General features: G+C 55.4%; 2 protein-coding genes across 3 annotated transcripts; one reads left to right on the plus strand and one right to left on the minus strand.

Annotated features, from left to right (window-relative positions):
• Positions 1-964: 964 nt before the first annotated feature.
• Baiap3 (BAI1 associated protein 3) lies at positions 965-14,170 on the plus strand. Its single transcript, XM_051181120.1, has 34 exons — positions 965-1,269; positions 5,496-5,635; positions 5,838-5,925; positions 6,128-6,208; positions 6,440-6,547; positions 6,943-7,002; positions 7,156-7,222; positions 7,329-7,524; positions 7,807-7,851; positions 7,962-8,039; positions 8,162-8,264; positions 8,604-8,711; positions 8,797-8,892; positions 8,988-9,091; positions 9,224-9,344; positions 9,760-9,884; positions 9,963-10,053; positions 10,175-10,231; positions 10,313-10,410; positions 10,513-10,564; positions 10,684-10,814; positions 10,919-11,042; positions 11,117-11,260; positions 11,346-11,438; positions 11,540-11,731; positions 11,822-11,890; positions 11,979-12,058; positions 12,130-12,238; positions 12,556-12,627; positions 12,786-12,866; positions 12,947-13,067; positions 13,136-13,259; positions 13,338-13,543; positions 13,627-14,170. The coding sequence occupies exons 2-34, from the start codon at positions 5,505-5,507 to the stop codon at positions 13,728-13,730; spliced, it is 3,459 nt and encodes a 1,152-aa protein (XP_051037077.1). The 5' UTR covers positions 965-1,269; positions 5,496-5,504; the 3' UTR covers positions 13,731-14,170.
• A 427-nt stretch (positions 14,171-14,597) lies between these two features.
• Tsr3 (TSR3 ribosome maturation factor) lies at positions 14,598-17,061 on the minus strand. 2 transcript variants are annotated; one of them, XM_051181113.1, is made up of 6 exons: positions 16,941-17,061; positions 16,636-16,855; positions 16,061-16,254; positions 15,401-15,577; positions 15,230-15,293; positions 14,598-14,974 (listed from the first exon to the last, which is right to left on the minus strand). In XM_051181113.1, exons 1-6 carry the CDS (start codon positions 17,050-17,052, stop codon positions 14,800-14,802), a joined length of 942 nt encoding a protein of 313 aa, XP_051037070.1. In that variant the 5' UTR covers positions 17,053-17,061; the 3' UTR covers positions 14,598-14,799. The 2 variants fall into 2 exon arrangements, with proteins under 2 accessions (XP_051037070.1, XP_051037069.1); XM_051181112.1 differs by having other exon boundaries at positions 16,061-16,278.
• Between the last annotated feature and the right edge of the window lie 10 nt (positions 17,062-17,071).

The raw sequence follows: 17,071 nt of genomic DNA on the forward strand, positions 1-17,071 counted from the left end.
ATGGGTGTAGGACTTGACGTAGATGTGATCTGGGATAGAGCCAGGTGGCAACATCCACCTCACCTGTGTGCTCCCTGGGATGAAGGGCTGCTGTCACTGGGATGAAGGGCTGCTGTCAGGCTGCTGCCTCCCCAAAGTCTCCTCCCCAGTTCTGGGTAATGAGGAACACAGGCCCCTGCCCAACACTCCTTTTGAAGCCCATTTCAGTTTGGCCTCCCCAGAGAAGATGGTCTTTGCTACAGTCTGGGGTGGAGGATTTCCAAACCTGCTTTCCTGATCCTCACCCTTGTTGGTGTCCTTCCCATAAGAACAAGACCTTTGGGATAAACTCCAAAGCAAGGTGGCCAGTAGTATCCTACCGAGGTCGGTGTTGGACCCCAGAGACCTACTGAGCCCCGAAACAGTCAAGAACAACTCAGCAGCTCTCCATGGGTAGCTGAGAACCCACTATAGTAAGAACCCTGTCAGGTACTCACTCCCTCTGCCCCAGCTCCAGAGCTAGCACATTTGGGACTGGACAGATAACTGGTTTAATAAGCCCCCAGGTGGCCATCACTCTGCTCAAGTGGTGGAAGATGAGGAGGGGCATCTAGGGAATAAGTGGGCTTCAAACAGCAGGATCCAGCTACTGTGGCCTAACCCAATCTTCTGCACAAAATCATGGATAGCAGTGGCGTCATAAGATGTCCCAGGTTAATGCCAGAGCTGACTTCCCTAGAAGAGAGCAGCTCCAGGCAGTATTGAGGGGCAGAGCTTTAGTGAGAGGGTTGGCTGGATATGAGTGTACAGCACTTCAAGAAACCCAGGCACTTTGTGTTTCCTTTGGACAACTGTAGCTTCTTCCCTGCAGCCCTGGGAAGGAGACAAGGAGACCCCGCGACAGCCTCCTCTCTCAGGGCGGGGTGGTGGTGATGGTGGTAGTGATGGAGGGGCTAGCACTCAAGCGAGCGCCCCTCTCTGCACCCACCTGTGGGTTACTGAGCTCCGAGCTCAGAGCAGGGACTCTCTGGCCAGCACCAGGTGGGCAAGAACCCCCTCCCGACCCCAGATGCGCAGGGTGGAGGAGCACAGAGCTGGAACCTCTGACCAGCAAACGAGGCCAGGCCCCGCCTCCGCCCGCCCGCGCCCCCCGCCCGATGCGCCCGCTCTGCAGTGCTCAGTCTCCAGTGCGCGCGGCTGCTAGCGGTCGCTGTGCCTTGGTGTCCCCAGCCAGTGAGACAGCGACGCCAGCAGGGACCCCCGACCCTGTGGCCCCCGACCCTGTCCACGGTGAGTGCTGTAACTCCTGCCAGGTGCCATCAGATTGCCGTCGGGGCTTAACCTGCCTCCCACCCACCCAGAAAGACAGACGGACGGACAAATACGACCGCCCCCTCGGATTCAGGCCTCCTGGCTACTACACTCAGCTCTCCATGGGGTTTGGGGATTGAAGGCTTTAGGGGCAACGGGAAACTGAGGCCCTGGGGAAACTGAGGCCGCGCGTACTCAGAGGGGCGGGGTCGCACGGCCGGCATCCTAGGCTCTGTGCGGGGTAAGGACGCCGCCTCGGGGTCCGCACTGCAGAATGCGGGTGAGGGTTGAAGGGCGGGACCTCACGACCCAGAGAGTGCGCACCTGCAACCACAGTTCCCACGGCCCGCTGCTGCTGGGCCACCTGACTATAACCCCCTCTTCCCAGTAGAGGCCGCTGACTAGAAGGTGTTGGGGGACCTCGGAGACGCCCCGCGGGGTTTCTCTGAAGTCTTCCTAGCTGACTGAATCCCATCAAGTTAGCAGGAGGTAAATGGCCCCCAGGGCCCGTGTCCCTCCCACTTTCCGATGACGGATGACCATGAGACCCTTGCTTGCTCTTACTAACCTGAAATCCCTGCCAGGGTAAGCTTTGTTTCTCCCTGATCACTCAGGAATTCGGCCCCACCATTTGGTCTGGAGTCTGATGTTTTGTGTGTGTGTGTGTGTGTGTGTGTGTGTGTGTGTGTGTGTGTGTGTAAGAGACAAAGACAGGCAGAAACAGACAGAAAGAGATGGCGAGACAGAGACACAGAGACAGAGACAGAGAGAGAGAGACAGACAGAAATATTACACATACTCCCCTCGGACCTCCTGCCTTCCAGGGTAAGAAACCTCAATAGAACCTGGGAGGGTAACCACAATCCCCCCTCCCCATCACCAAAAACAGCCTATCTGGAGCGACTCAACAGAGACAGGTAAGTAGCAGGTAAGGCTCCTGGAAGAGTAGATCATTCCCAATCAGTGGAGTGTGGAGAGCATCCACCAGCTTGCCTGCTGCTGGCCTTTGGCCAGAGAAGCTGCAGTTCACTTACAGAGATCAAAGTGCAGATTCCTTGGCTCCTCTTTGGGAAATCAGGGAGGAATGAATGGCTGAGCAGCATGTGTAACTGGTAGACCAGATGAGCTGTACTGGGCCACTGTTCTACATGAGGAGGGAAGTCAGGGAGGTTCTGAGGCCAGGGAGAGATCTGGGAATCCAAGAAGACTTGAGAAGGGCCTGAGGGGTCAGGTGGGGACTGGCCAGGAAGAGGGGGAAAAAAGCAGAGAAGACCAAAGAGACCCCGGGATGTCACCCACCACATTAATCTGTCCCAGTTTCCAAAGGTCCATACTCACTAAAGGTGTCCTCCTCAGCACTGTAGTGTTTCTTGTGGGTTGGGAGCCTAGGAAAACCTCTCCACCCTTCTCCTCAGCTGCCCTTAAATTATCTGCCTCACTGCCACCAGATCTTCAAATGGCTGGCTGGTAGGTGACAGCTTAGAGTGGCAGTCCTGGGTTAAGGCCTGCCTCTGCATATCTTGCCCCAGCACAGACAGGAATGAGGTGACTAGCTTTGGCTTGGTCCCCAGTTCTTATGGAAAGAGCTTCCTGGCTGGTCCTTTCCTTTCTTACTGGACAGTTGGAAGCTATGACTCTGGTCCTAGTGACTGGGTGTGAGCAAGGCTGTGAGTACATACTGCTGTACTACTATCCAAGCCCAGGAGGGACAGTGAAATAGAGGATTAGAGGATGGATTCTGAGCCACCAGAAAGACTGGTGTAGAAGGTGGGGCTTGGGGGTAGCTCTGCCCTTAGCTCACTGCTGCCCTCTACAGGTTGATGTTCCAGAAATCCATGTTTCCAGAAATCCAAATGCACGCGGGCCCTAGCTGAGCACAGTCAGAGGTCTCTTTGACAGGTGTCTCTCAGGGCCTGGGCTGTTAGGTCAGAGAACTGATCAGCTGCTGAGGTAGCCCGAGGTTTCCAAGGGAACCAGAGCTGTTTCTGAGCATCAGGATGAGCTAGCTCTTATGGAAACTGGTACTGACATATTGCTGTTGGCTTCATCCTAGCAACAGACTCTAGGGGGGCACAGATGAACCCGAGCTCAGGACACCACAGGAGAATACAGTGTTTGCACAACAGAGCCTTAAATCCCAGGATACCACATGCTGGCGGTGACCCTGGGCAAGTTCCCAAGGCCACACCTGTTTCCTTGTTTGAGCCGGGGCAGGGGTTCATCCTTTAGCTCCTACACTGTCAGGTTACTTTGCTTCTGCGTCACATTTGTCTCTGGAACTGTGAGCCCCTGTAGCCCCATCACACACTGATGCAGCTGACGGTTGCCCTGGCAACAGCTCAAGTAGCAGCGGCTTTCCTTCTTGGCGTGCAGGGGGAGCAGCTCCTCCCTTTAGTTAGAGAGGAGCTGGGCCTGTGACACTTGGCCACCTGGGACCTCAGGACTGGCCACATGTGGCTGGGCCCCTATATTTGGGATGAGGTTTGGGGGGCTTCCCCTCAGGGTGCAGAGCCACTTGGCCTCCTTCACATCTGAAGCTCTGGGGTCTCACCAGATAGGAACTGGTTGGAGCAAAGGGGTTAGAATGCATCACCCCTGAGGAGAGCTGGCCTGAACAAGTGGGAATCGTGGGAACAGAGAGGTAAGCCGGAGAGCTTCTCACCACAGACAGGCTCTCTGACAGAAAGAAGCTCTGCAACCTTAAACCAACCCTGAGTCCCTGGGCCAGGAGCAGAACCTGCTGTGGAGTCCATTTCCTGTCTTATGAAATGGGTGGGAGTGACAAGTTCTCCTTGCTAGCACTAATGAAACTGGGTAGTGCCAGTGTCCTGTGGTGGATGGCAGGCACAGACATATGTATATTGTTAATACGGCCAGCAAGACAGGGACTCCAAGGGGCGGGTGCCATGTGACAGAGATGGCCTGAATGTGGGATAATGTTTCTTGGGAAAGAAAGGGGACCCAGGCCCAGAAGTGTGGCCCAGGGTAGGGAATGAAAAAGTGGTGTCGTCGAAATGGATGGAAGGCCACGGTATCCCAGGTGCCAGACTACCCTTCAATTTGGGAACTGCAGAGTAAACAGTCCTTGCCAAAGAAGGTTATGCAGATGTGGATACCACCAGCTCTTCCTCCTTAATGTGGGTGGGCGGGGTCTGGGAACTCAACGAACATAAGAGAAGCAGAGATTCTCTGATGATCCTAAGCCCATCACCCCAAAGAGAAGGGTGCCCTCCTGGTATTCAGTTTCAGAATTGCCACTGTGATCCCTGATGTCCCAGGCACCTACCAGGGCTAAAGATGTGTTCAGTTCATACATTTTCACCCCTGAACCTCAAGGACAGAGTTGAATGGCTGAGGATAGGCCATAGGGTCAAAGTTAGTGTCAGCCTGGGCCTAGACTCCATTTGCAGTTCGTAAGACCACTCTCCTAGAGATGACAGCCAGGCCACCTTGGCAGGATTCAGAATGTAGGATGCAGCAGGATAGCTTGGTTGCCACAGCAACAGGCAGGCAATTGATTCAATGACTAGTAGGCAGGGAGCTTATGATGCGGATGAATACTTTCAGCCTTTCCCAAATGGGACACGTGAGCTTCATTCTCTTTTTACTGATTGTGGGGTGATAAACCTGCCTTGGGGGGTACTGGCCCCTTATGTTGTGTTGGATGTGTGTTAGGAAAAAAGAGCTGCTCCTTCCTGGGCATTCTGGCCTTAGGGACAGGTGCCAACCCTACCCTGGACTCATGGGTTTAAGGGCCAAACCACAGACTAGTGCCCTGCCTCACTGCTTTGGCCTCTTGTGGAAAAGGCCTGGTGGACAAGGGTATTGGTGAGGACACAGGAAACACACATTCGGTCATGCTACCCTAGGTGGTTAGGGCTCAGCTGGGATGTTGGCCTTGGATGTGGGAGCAGACCACACCTGTCTCCACTGAGTTCCCAGCAGTACTTTCACACAGAACCAGCGCTGTGCCTGGCACTCCTGTCTGAGAGTATCAATCACCACATCCCAGGGCCACTGCACAAGGGACTCAAAGGCTAGTACATCACTTGTCCAGTGTGGCAGAAGCGTCCATTCAGTCTCCTCCAGGGACTCAGCACAGTGCAGGGTGGTGTCAGACCCGTGGGTTTTATCCCCTCTTACTTAGCTTCAGCGGTGCAGTGATTGATTCAGCAGTGGGCAAATTGGTGTTGTGCTCACTGCAGGTGGCTGCCATGTCAACCTTGCTGGACATCAAGAGCAGCGTGCTCAGGCAGGTGCAGGTGTGCCCTTCCTTCCGCCGCAGGACGGAGCAGGACCCTGAGAGCACAGGCACAGACTCACAGGAGCCCCCCACAGGGGCCTGGTGGGTACCTCAGGGCTGACCTTGTAGGGCATGCATGCCTGGCCTCCCTTCACCTGCTGGCCTTCACCTGCAGTGCCAATCCGCCAATCCGCTTGGGTGGGAAGGGAGACCAGAAGGGGCTGAGCTCAAGGCCAAGAACACTGTGGTTGTCCTCTTGATCCATGGTTCCTTGAATCATGTCCTGACCCAGACTTTCCTCCAGGAAACCTGGGGATGGTGTGGAGTTCTTCGCCCACATGCGCCTCATCTTGAAAAAGGGGGATGGCAGACAGGGCCTGCCATGCCCTGAGGTAAGGACTCCATTTCTAAATGGTCTAGGGACTGCTACTCCACACAGGCTACTGTCCTAGGTCCTATCTGACCCCCCACCTCAAACCTCTGTCCTCTCATCCCCTGGAGCACCATCAAGCTGCCAGTTAGAGGGTCTTGGGGCAGCGGCAGACTAAGGGGCCCTTACCTTTACAGACCTTCACCTGGCACGCTCCTTCACAGGTTCTTTTGCGCAGTGGTTCTCCAGCCCCTGCTGAGCCTGTGGACCCCAACCGTGGCCTGAGAACCCTGACCCAGGAAGAGGTAATGTGTGTCAGGGGTGTCAAAGCCCAGGGAGTGACTGTAACTCCTTTCTCCAGGATTTTAGGGCCCATTGTCTGGTGAGAGGTGGGTAGTGTAGTTGGATGAGCAGGAGCAGAGGCTGGAGATCCACTCAGTAGTGGGAGGAGCTGCTTGGGGCTTATGCACCAGAAGGGTAGAGCAGGGACTGAGATGCTCTGCTGTGGCTGGGAACTCAGGGCCTGTTTCCTGAAGGTGGAGATGCTCTACGAGGAGTCCTTATACACAGTCCTCCACCGGGCAGGCACCATGGGCCCTGACCAGGTAGATGACGAGGAAGTCTTGCTAAGCTACCTTCAGCAGGTGAGAAGGGCCCCACCCACCCTGCCTTACTCTGGGGAGGACTGGGATATGTGTGGGGCCATACACACACACACACACACACACACACACACAGAGAGAGAGAGAGAGAGAGAGAGAGAGCCATTATCACCAGGATGACAACACAAAATACACATACCAGTGTACTGGGTTATGCTCTGAATTATCCTGTCCCTTCCCTGCTTACCACACATTCCATTTGTGCCATATGCCCTCCCCTGCTCACTCCCCTGAATGCTCAGAATCATAGCCCCAGTTAGGCAGTGGCCTTCCATGCAGGGGGACAGAGGGACATTCACCCTGTGTACATTCCTTAAGACTCCCAAGACAGCTCTAGCCTCTCCCCAGGGTCCTGCTTACCTGCCCACTATCCACAGGTGTTTGGCACCAGTTCTGAAGAACACAAGGAGGCCATTGCACGTGTGAAGAAAGCCAAGGTGAGGCTATGCACACCCAGGCAGATGTTGGCTGGTCAGCAGCAGTGTCTGTGTGGCAGGAAGGGATGCCAGGGTATCAGGAAAAGGGGACTGTAACATGCATGCTGAGGATGCTTAGTTCTGTCAAGTCCCCCAGTGCCCTTCTGTCTGCAGGCTCCCACATATGCCCTGAAAGTCTCTGTCATGCGTGCCAAGAACCTTCTGGCTAAAGACCCCAATGGTGAGTGGGTATCTGGCAAGCCTTCACAGTGCCTGGCAGCTGTTCCTGGAAGCTGTGAACAGTGGAGAACATGAAGGCCAAGGGCTGAGACTCTGCTCCATTTCAGGCTTCAGTGACCCATACTGCATGCTGGGCATCCTGCCGGCCTCAAGTGTCCCACAGGAGTCAAGTGGGCAGAAGGAGCAGCGCTTTGGCTTCCGCAAAGGCAGCAAGCGTAGCAGCCCACTGCCTGCCAAGTGTATCCAGGTCACTGAGGTCAAGAGCAGCACCCTGAATCCAGTGTGGAAGGAGCACTTCCTGTTGTAAGACTCCTGATGATAGCCAAATACTCCAAATGATGACCACTTGTTGCTGCCCCAGGCAACTCTTATGAGGAACTGGTGACACATACACTTTCTAAGACCCTCAGACAGATGTTGTGCCCCTGTGGCCACATAGCTGGTAGCAGATAGAGGTTAAGATGTGAGCCCAGTAGTTTGTGTGGAGAAATAGTCAGTACTGGTTGCTCTTGGACATCTCCCTGCCTGAACCCTGGCCAGATGTGGCCTGGGAATTTCATAGACATTTCTCTGTCTTCTCTTCAGTGAAATTGAGGATGTCAACACGGACCAGCTGCACCTGGACATCTGGTAGAGGACCCTAAGCTTGGCAGGGCATATGGGGGTGGCACCTCTGGTTTGGGAAGGAATGGAGTCCAGGCTCAGGGCTGGGATGGGAACTCCAGTCAAACCATCTTCAGGGACCACGATGATGACGTATCCCTGGCAGAAGCATGCAGGAAGCTGAATGAAGTTATTGGCCTGAAGGGCATGAGCAGGTATAAGGTGGGGGAGGTGGGGAGTCATAACCCCAGACCTGCATGCAGCTTAGCCAGAGGGTCAGTGGCTTTCCAGAACCACCAGAGTGATACCACCCTGCTGTCTACCCTGTTGTGCCCAGATACTTCAAGCAGATTGTCAAGTCAGCCCGTGCAAATGGTACATCAGGGCCCACCGAGGACCACACTGATGACTTCCTGGGATGCCTCAATATCCCTATCAGGGTGTGTGGGGAGGGATGGGACAGAGCCACTCAGGGAACACTAACTAGGTGTGTATGGGTGATTAGGATCCTTGGTGGGTATGTGGGAGTGCTCCAGAGCTCTTGGACATCTCCAGAGGCAGTGGCCTATGATTCCCATAGAGCATCCCACTCTCTTGGGGCTAGAGGAGGTGGGCTGCACTGGGGACCTACTCAGCATTCCTTACTCCACAGTGTCCCAGCTTGTTTTGTTTTGTCTTTTCTGGGTTTCAAAAGCACCCTACCACTGAGCCCTTTGTGACTGTGGGAGGAAGGAAGGGTAGAGTCTCAAGGTCACACCTTCCCATCCTGCTCCTCCCAGGAGGTGCCTGTGGCAGGTGCTGACCGCTGGTTTAAGCTGGAACCACGCTCCAGTGCCTCCCGTGTGCAGGGAGACTGCCACCTGGTCCTCAAGCTGATCACCACCCAGGTGGGAAGCTATGGGAGCCACATCAGCACCCCTGCCTGCAGGGCCCAGGCAGAACTGATGACAGATCTCAGCTTCTGCCTTCCAGAGGGACACTGCTATGAGTCAGCGAGGACGCTCGGGCTTCCTGTCCTACCTGTTGCTCCTCAGCCGTGTCCTGCGGTTTGAGCATCGAGTGGAAGAGGTAGTGGATGGCCTTGGGCTGCTGAGTAGAGTAAGGGGCCCAGAATAGGGTGGGGTGGCTCTCTGGCCTCTGCCTACCCTGGCTTTCTTCTCCAGCCAAACTCCAGCAACTGGCATGGTGAGCTTAGTGGGCCCGGGACCACAATCCTGTGTCTGCATGGAGCCCAAAGCAATCTGTCACCCTTGCAGCTGGCAGTGCTGTAAGTAGGCAGGGTGGCCCTTGTGGGTAGAGCCTCCTGGGAAGGCTGTAAGTGGGTGGAGCATGGGAAACAACAGTGCTATGGGTTGGGACCTACTATGCAAGAGCAGACCACAAGCTTGGGCTCATACAGGCACTGGCAAGTCAGTAGCCGCCACCATCAGATGCGCACCCTGGACTATGGCTACCTGCTGGGGCTGCTGGAAGATGTGCAGGCACACTGGGAGGAGGCAGCTTCACTACCCCAGGAACAGGTGGGCACAGGCATGGTACAGGTCTGTGTGCTATTGGTAAAGAGTTCACTGGGAGCCAAGGGACAGAGGCCTGCCCTCATGGGGGTTGGAAACATGATACAGGAGAGAGTGATGGGCAGTGGTAGTGGCAATGGAGTAACTTTGGAAGGGTACCACAAAGGTCAGCCTGGGCTGAGGCCAAGTCTCTGAGGTGGCTAGCATCTGAGTAGCAGGAACAATTGGGCACTGGCAGTATGGAGCAGAGGGGACAGGAGTTGCTCATAGGTGCAGTGAGGGAAGAGTTGTGGGAGTTGAGAGCGGGACAGGCAATTGGGAAGGGACTGGGCTAGCTTCATGAAGCAGTGGTTTTCTAGTGTCTGTAGCAAAGCTGCCTTGGACCTTGTCCTGTCTTGACTGAAGAACCCGCTCCCTACAGGAGGAGAGCCTGGCTGACAGTTTTTCTGCCTTCTCGGAGTTTGGGCTGAGGCTACTGCGCCAGCTCCGAGATTACTTCCCTGCCACCAACAGCACGGCTGTGTATCGCTTGGAGTTGCTGCTGAAGTGGGTGTAGCACAGCAGGGCTGAGGGGCTGGAGGGTAGGGGTTGGAACGGGCCTCCTCAGCTGACTGTCCTCACCAGGTGCCTTGAGAAGCTACAGCTTTTCCAGCCAGCCTTTCAGATCTGTCCCTTTGAGACAGAGCTCAACATGGACATTGCTGCTGCCCTGAAGGTGTGTCTGCATCCATCCTAGCTCTCCTTCCCTTGGCCCCTGCCAGGCCCTGCTGTCCACAGCTGCTTAATCTGATTCTTGCCTTCAATCCACTGTGTTACTTTACTGGCTGCTGCTCCAGCGAGGCAACCGTGAGTGGTACGACCAACTCCTGAACACCAAGAGTCCTCGAGAGCAGGTGTGGATCTGGATGGCATGGATTGGAGACACGGGGCATTCGGGGGGTACACTGGTCACTCCAAGCCTGGCTTTCTTGCAGCCAGGGCCGCAGCGCCTAGTGGGGCTTGTTGAGCTTGCAGACATCATCTATGAGGACTTGCAGTCCTGCTATGGGGTCTACGCCAGCCTCTTCCATGGGTAGGCCCTTCCCCTGGATGCTGCTACTAGGCCAGAATGGGCTGGGTTGGGATGGTTGGGCTGACTGGTGGGAAACAGGTGGCTGAGGAATGTCTTTTGCAGTATCCTTAAGGTGGACTTCTTCACCCTTACCTTCCGGCAGCTGGAACGTCTGGTGAGGGGGGAGTTCCTTACCCTGGGTGCCTGTGGGTTCTGGAGACCAGGGAGAAGTCCCTGGTTAAGAGGGTCCCTAGATTTACTTTGGCAGTGGCCTAATCCCATCATCTGAGGCAGGTGGCTGAGGAGGCATGGGTATTGACTGAGGAGCTGAGCCCCAAGATGAACCTAGAGGTGGCCTCAGGGCTCTTTGAGCTGTACCTGACCCTGGCAGATACCCAGCGCTTCTGGAGCTGCATTCCTGGACGGTGAGTACCCTCCCTAGAATTGGTATGCCCTTAGCTCTGAACCTGGAGACTTCTGAGTGAAGGTATGGGAGTCCTGATGGGCTCTGAGCAAACATTCACTGCAGGGAAAGCCGCTCATTAGCCCTGGCTGGCATCCACACTGCGTTTCTGCCAGCTGTGAAGCTCTGGCTGCAGGTGCTGAGGGACCAGGCCAAGTGGCGCCTGCAGGGAGCTGTGGATGTAGACACGGTGAGTGTGTGCTCACTTGCATGGTGCTGCCTCACCCTGTACCCTGCAACATCAGTCCCCTTCTGCCTTTGTAGCTGGAGCCTGTGGATGCGGCTTCCAAACACAGCAGCTCTGCAGCCACCGCCAGCCTCTGTCTTAGCCACATCCAGGAGCTCTGGGTCCGCCTGGCCTGGCCTGACCCTGCCCAGGCCCAGGGACTAGGCACTCAGCTCAGCCAGGTACATGGGCTGAGGGTATGTGGGGAGTAGATCAGGAGATGGGGCAAAGGCAAGGTCCCAAGCTTCCAGTCCATCTCTGCCCCAGGATATGTGTGAGGCCTCACTCTTCTACACGGAACTGCTGAGGAAGAAGGTGGACACCCAGCCAGGGGCTGCTGGGGAGGCAGTGAGTGAACAGGTGAGTGGCTGGATGTCAGGTGAGGCCAGCAGGTGGCTGGATGGGGTCACCCTCCCACTCCCTTGACAGCAGTCCAGCTGCCTCTGGTCATACCTTCCCAGCTCTGTGTGGTGCTCAACAATGTAGAGTTGGTACGCAGAGCTTCGGGGCAGTCACTCAAAGGCCTGGCATGGCCTGAAGGGGCCAGTGGGCTGGAGGGAGTGCTCCCCCGCCCTCTACTCAGCTGCATACAGGCCCTGGATGAAGATCTCCAGAGGGAGGCTCACACTGTGACAGCACATCTGACTTCCAAGGTGGGTAGAGGGGTGATGCCCGGGACTCGTACCCATGTGGGGACTATTTTTGAATCCCCACTCTTGTTCTGAGCACCACCCCTCTCTCAGATGGTGGCAGACATCAGGAAGTATGTACAACACATCAGTCTGTCCCCTGACTCCATTCAGAATGATGAGGTAAGTGGAGGGGGTTAGCCGGGAATGCATATATATGCCAGGGGCAGGCTGAAGTCATTTGGCCAGCCCTGAGGACTCCTGCCTACAGGCTGTAGCCCCACTCCTGAAGTACCTAGACGAGAAGCTGGCCTTGCTGAATGAGTCACTGGTGAAGGAGAACCTGAACAGGTACCAGCTAGGCAGTCGGGTGACTGGGGTGGTTGCTGGTCCAGGGAGTCACCCAGATGGTGTTCCTCCAGGGTGCTGGAGGCCCTGTGGGAGCTGCTTCTTCAGGCCATCCTGCAGGCACTGAGTGCAAACAGAGATGTCTCTGCTGATTTCTATGGACGCTTCCACTTCACACTTGAGGTAGGGTCACAAAGAGCTCCCAGGTCCATGTCCCCAAAGCCCTCTCCCTGCTGCCCCTATAGGACACTACGCTTGCCTGGGTACTCCACAGCTCTACTGTCAGCTCCTCTTCCCTATGTCTCAAATACCTTAGGACATCTGTCCCCACAGCCGCCTGGCCTCAGGTGCTGGAATTTCCCAGGCCTCCTGGGATGTCTGAGGTGCCTTGGATTTGAGAAGTAGCCTTGCCTTGGCCCCTAATACCCAGTGCTCCTCAAACCTGCAGGTCTTCAGCATAGGTCAGAGCTCTGACAAGCCCCTCCTCTTTCCCTGTATAGGCTCTGGTCAGTTTCTTCCATGCTGAGGGCCAGGGGCTACCCCTGGAGAACCTGAGGGATGGAAGCTACAAGGTGAGCTTTTGAGTGAGCTGGGCCTTCTGCAGGAACAAGTTCAGCTTGCTGCCCTGTTGTGAAACCAGATGGCCATGAGGCAGTTCAGATGATTGTGAGGGCACCTGGTTGCCCCCTACCCCAGGGACCAGAGTTACTAGTGCCAGTTTCCCTTGCAGAGGCTGGAGGAGGAGCTGCGGCTACACAAATGCTCTACCCGAGAATGCATCGAGCAGTTTTACCTGGACAAGCTCAAGCAGGTAGGATGTCATTTTCTACCAACAGGCCTGCTCTGAGCCCAGCTTCATTCACTGGCTTTTTCCACTGGCCCTTCCCACAGAGGTCTCTGGAGCAGAACCGGTTCGGGCGCCTGACTGTGCGATGTCATTATGAAGCAGCTGAGCAGCGGCTAGCTGTGGAAGTGCTGCATGCAGCAGATCTGCTGCCCTTGGATGCCAATGGTGAGGCGCAGCAGCAGCAGCAGCAGGGAGAGGCCAGGGAGACATTTGGCTCACACTTTATCTTCTAGGCCTCAGCGACCCCTTTGTGATTGTGGAGCTTGGCCCACCACACCTCTTCCCACTGGTCCGCAGCCAGAGGACCCAAGTCAAGGCCCGGACATTGCACCCGGTGTATGACGAGCTCTTCCACTTGTGAGTGCCCGCTTGGCTTGCTGTGCCCCATGCATATGGCATATGGCTGTAGCAGGCTTCTGACTGCCTTGTCTACAGCTCCGTGCCTGCAGAGGTGTGCCGCCGCCGCGGGGCCTGTGTGCTGTTCACGGTTATGGACCACGACTGGCTGTCCACCAATGACTTTGCTGGGGAGGCAGCCCTTGGCCTAAGTGGTATCAGTGGCATCACAAGGCCACATGTGGGAGGGGGCATGAGACCGGGACAACCCATCACACTACACCTGCGCAGGCCCAGGGCCCAGGGTGAGTGAGAATCCATGGGGTTGAGGGTGGCAGGCCTGGCCCAAACTGGCTTCCTTTATGCCCATCTACATATCTACCGACAGTGAGGTCTGCACTGCGGATGCTAGAAGGCCGCACCAACAGAGAAGCCCAAGAGTTTGTCAAGAAACTCAAGGAGCTGGAGAAGAGCATGGAGGCTGACCTCTGAGCACCCTGATGGTTACTACCTGGCCCTCCCCACTTCCCTGACCATGTGACCTGCCTGCTCTGGTTGAACCTTGTGGCTTGTCTGGCTGTGTCTTTTGGTGTGCTCTGTGAACCCTTTGTGCCCCAGCATGCCCCACCTTGAATACAGGCAGCCAACTCAGAGGGACCTGGCCAGCATCTGCCCATGGACACAGAACAGGATGGATGGGACCTGACCTTAGTGGGCTCTCCTCCCTGGAGCAGTGGTCGTATGCTCTCAGTGGACTCTGCCCCCTAGAGGCCACTAGGTGGTATCTGGAGATATTAGGGTTACTGGTGCCAGGGGTGGAGGCCAATGTTGCTCTTCACATCCTTGTAACCATCAGTTGGCTTGATGAGAAATGATTTGTGTCTCATGACAGCAGTGCCATGGGAGAGCCTCATAGAGGAAGCCCTGCTCTGCCCACCCCCCCCCCCCCAGGGTAGGTCTCCACTGGCAAAGGCCAGAGGACAAGTTAGGAAGTTAGCAGCTGAGCTGCCAGGGCCCCAGGAAGAGAGAGGGTGAGAGTATGTGCTTCTATTGCTTCAGCTTCTCTCTCCTGATCTAGATGTTCTACCCACAGCAGGTGAGCAAGGGGCCAGTTAAGGTTTACTTTCCTTCTGGTCCCCACCTGGCTCCTGGGCCCAAGAGAGTTTCTCCCATAGTCACCATGAGGAAAGGGACACACACTACCCACAGGTGGAGATCAGGGTTAAAGGCTCTATGGCTAGCTGGTCAGATATCCTTTTACACATCTGTATGTGACCATACCAGATTTACCCCATAGCTCAGATCCACCCAGGTAGATTTCCCCAACCTTTAGCCAAGTACAAAGCAACAGAACTCATATTTGGGGGTAGGGGTGGGGAGAGGCTCCTTCTTGGCTTTATCAAGAGCTCTAAGGTAGGACTCCAAACAAGAATGTCACAGAATTGTCCCACCAGGCCTGTCTATCCCCAGGTCCCACTGCCACTTCTGGACTGATGCACACCAGCTTCAATAATGTATGTGTTTGCAACCTTCAGTCTCTCTGCTGTCTCTTGATTTCTTTCTAGAGTCCAGTGGAATCTCTGGCCTGAGCCTCTTGTTCTGTCTCTACCTCTTGAGAACAGCTGTTGTCTCCTCCATTAGCATCAGCTTCTTGTTTCTCATACTCATCACTGTCTTCCTCAGAATCCTCACTGTGGTCCTCAGACTCATCAATATCATCCATGCCCACGGGCTGCCTGGAAGGGAGGGATGTTCCATGGTATATACATAGGCCAGTGCAAAGTTACCTTCCCTATGACATGCAACCATAGACACCTCAAGCAGGGGATACTCTGAGTTCAACCCCCTCCAGCAGGCAGCTGCTTTATACTTTGTAATTACCACCAAGCCTTGATCAGAAAGCCACACCCACAAGGCAGGAAGAGCTGGGTAAAGGTTCCAGGAGCACATTGGGCTTGAGCCATCACTTAGCGTGGATCCACAGAACCTACCAGATGCTGGCCACAGGCCTGTTGAGGTTTGCAAACTCTCGACCGGAGTCCACATCAAAGGGATCTGAACAGAGAGGAAGGTAATCTCTTAAGTGATTTCAGGGGAGACTCAAACTGGTGGCTCCAGGCTCCAAAGGCCCTGGAAGAGCTCCCAACCAAGACAGGCCTCACCAATCTCCTCCTCCTCAGGGGTGTCCTTGGTGCTAGCCAAGTACCCCTGTTCCACCTGCAGCACCTCCTCTGGACCACGGCAGGCTGCATACTTATCCAGGAGCTGTCGGTTCAGGTCCAGGAAGCCCTTGCCCCACTTAAACTTCTGGAGCAAAATGACAGCAAGATCTGAAAAGCCTGGCAGAAGAAAAACTTCAAATATAACTGGGACCCTTTAGAGAGCACAACCATACCACCCCTTCCTGCCACCCCAGGAAGCTCTCAGCATCTTGACAGTCCCAAGGTTCCTCATCATTTGCTGAGAAATAGCCCTACTATGCTAGTCCCTATGCCTTATGTGGTCTCCATTGGGGCCTCTCCTTGAATCCTACATTCCCTTCAGATACTGAGAACAAAGACATTTGGGGCAGTGCTGTCATGACAGTGACGACCCACACACCATCCTGGGAAGACAGCTGTCCATCTTGCCTCTACCTCCACTTACAAGGTCAAAGCTATACGTGGGCACTGGGACTAAAACCAAAGGCTGTCCTGACAGCTCCCAATATATTCACCTCATATCCCCCTGCTCTGAATCTGCTAGAAGAAAGAAACCACAGTCCTTGGGTCACAGTCAGGGCCCAGACTGCCAGGGCAGGCTTCTGCCAGCCTGAAACTCACCTACAATGCAGAAAGCCGCAGCAAAAGCTTCCACGCAGGAAAGTCTGCAGGGTCGGCCATAGTTTACAGGGTTAGCAGCCAGGAGGTAAGGCAGGAGCCGCAAATGGCTCCCTCGCATCTTCCCAAAGGGTGTCTCATCCAGTTTGGCCCAGGAGCAGTCTATGACAGCGACCCCTGACTGTGCCACCAGCTGTCTGCCAGAGAGTGTAGGGTAGGTTCTGGAGCACCATGTAATACATGTTTTTGGAGACCGGTTTCACTACAGATGAGATAGTCTAGGATTTCCAAACTATGGTTTATTGCAGTGGTACAAGGAGCCCTTGCTAACAAACTTACAGGCAGCTGGACAGTGTTTACTTAGCTTTTTCTCCTAGGCTCTTCTACATGCTAAGCCTCGCTCTATGAAAAGCGTCAAGTTAAATACAATTCTGCCCAAGTGAAAAGCGTGGACATCCAAGACCAGTAAGCAAGGCTTGAAGAAAATGATAGCCTCCATAAGGGGCTGTTTAACAAGGACAAGATAATGGGGAGGGCACTTCGATCCCTTCCCGGTCTCCCAGGCCTCCGGTGCCTACCTGTCTGCGGGAGACACGTACTGAGTGCCTACGGGGCTGAGCACCAGACCGCCAAACCTTTGGCCCAGGCGCAGGCAGCGTACCAGACCCAGGCGGGCCAGTTTACGGCCCGTGCAGCGCCGAGGGTCGCAGTGGCCAAGTTCCCACATAGCCAGGGCACAAGGTAGCGCCGTAGGGCCGGGGCCGTTCTGGCCCTCGGCCGCTTCAGGCTGCACAGATGCTGCAGAGAGGGAGAGAAAGAGGAGGTCGGGTCCTCAGCGCCTACTTCCAAGCCCGACCCGCTGCTGCGATCGCTCCAAACTCACCGCGCAGCGCAGCGTCCATCTCCTCAGCGAAAGCATCCAGAGAGCGGTCGGGGGGACGCCGAACACGACCGCTCTCCGTCCTGGATCCTCGCACAGCCTTCTTGCGGCCCATAGCCCTAGATTAAAAACCC

This window comes from Phodopus roborovskii, unplaced genomic scaffold (genome assembly GCF_943737965.1).
Source record: "Phodopus roborovskii unplaced genomic scaffold, PHOROB, whole genome shotgun sequence".
NCBI lineage: Eukaryota > Metazoa > Chordata > Mammalia > Rodentia > Cricetidae > Phodopus > Phodopus roborovskii.

Excerpts from the sequence above, each read along its gene's own strand:
- Baiap3 (XM_051181120.1), top strand. The coding sequence starts at position 5,505 with ATGTCAACCTTGCTGGACATCAAGAGCAGCGTGCTCAGGCAGGTGCAG. Across the intron at positions 7,223-7,328 it reads TCTGGCTAAAGACCCCAATG|GCTTCAGTGACCCATACTGC; the intron begins GTGAGTGGGTAT and ends GCTCCATTTCAG. Across the intron at positions 9,885-9,962 it reads CGCTTGGAGTTGCTGCTGAA|GTGCCTTGAGAAGCTACAGC; the intron begins GTGGGTGTAGCA and ends TGTCCTCACCAG.
- Tsr3 (XM_051181112.1), bottom strand. The coding sequence starts at position 17,052 with ATGGGCCGCAAGAAGGCTGTGCGAGGATCCAGGACGGAGAGCGGTCGT. Across the intron at positions 16,279-16,635 it reads TACGTGTCTCCCGCAGACAG|AACCTACCCTACACTCTCTG; the intron begins GTAGGCACCGGA and ends ATGGTGCTCCAG. Across the intron at positions 15,294-15,400 it reads CCCTGAGGAGGAGGAGATTG|ATCCCTTTGATGTGGACTCC; the intron begins GTGAGGCCTGTC and ends CTCTCTGTTCAG.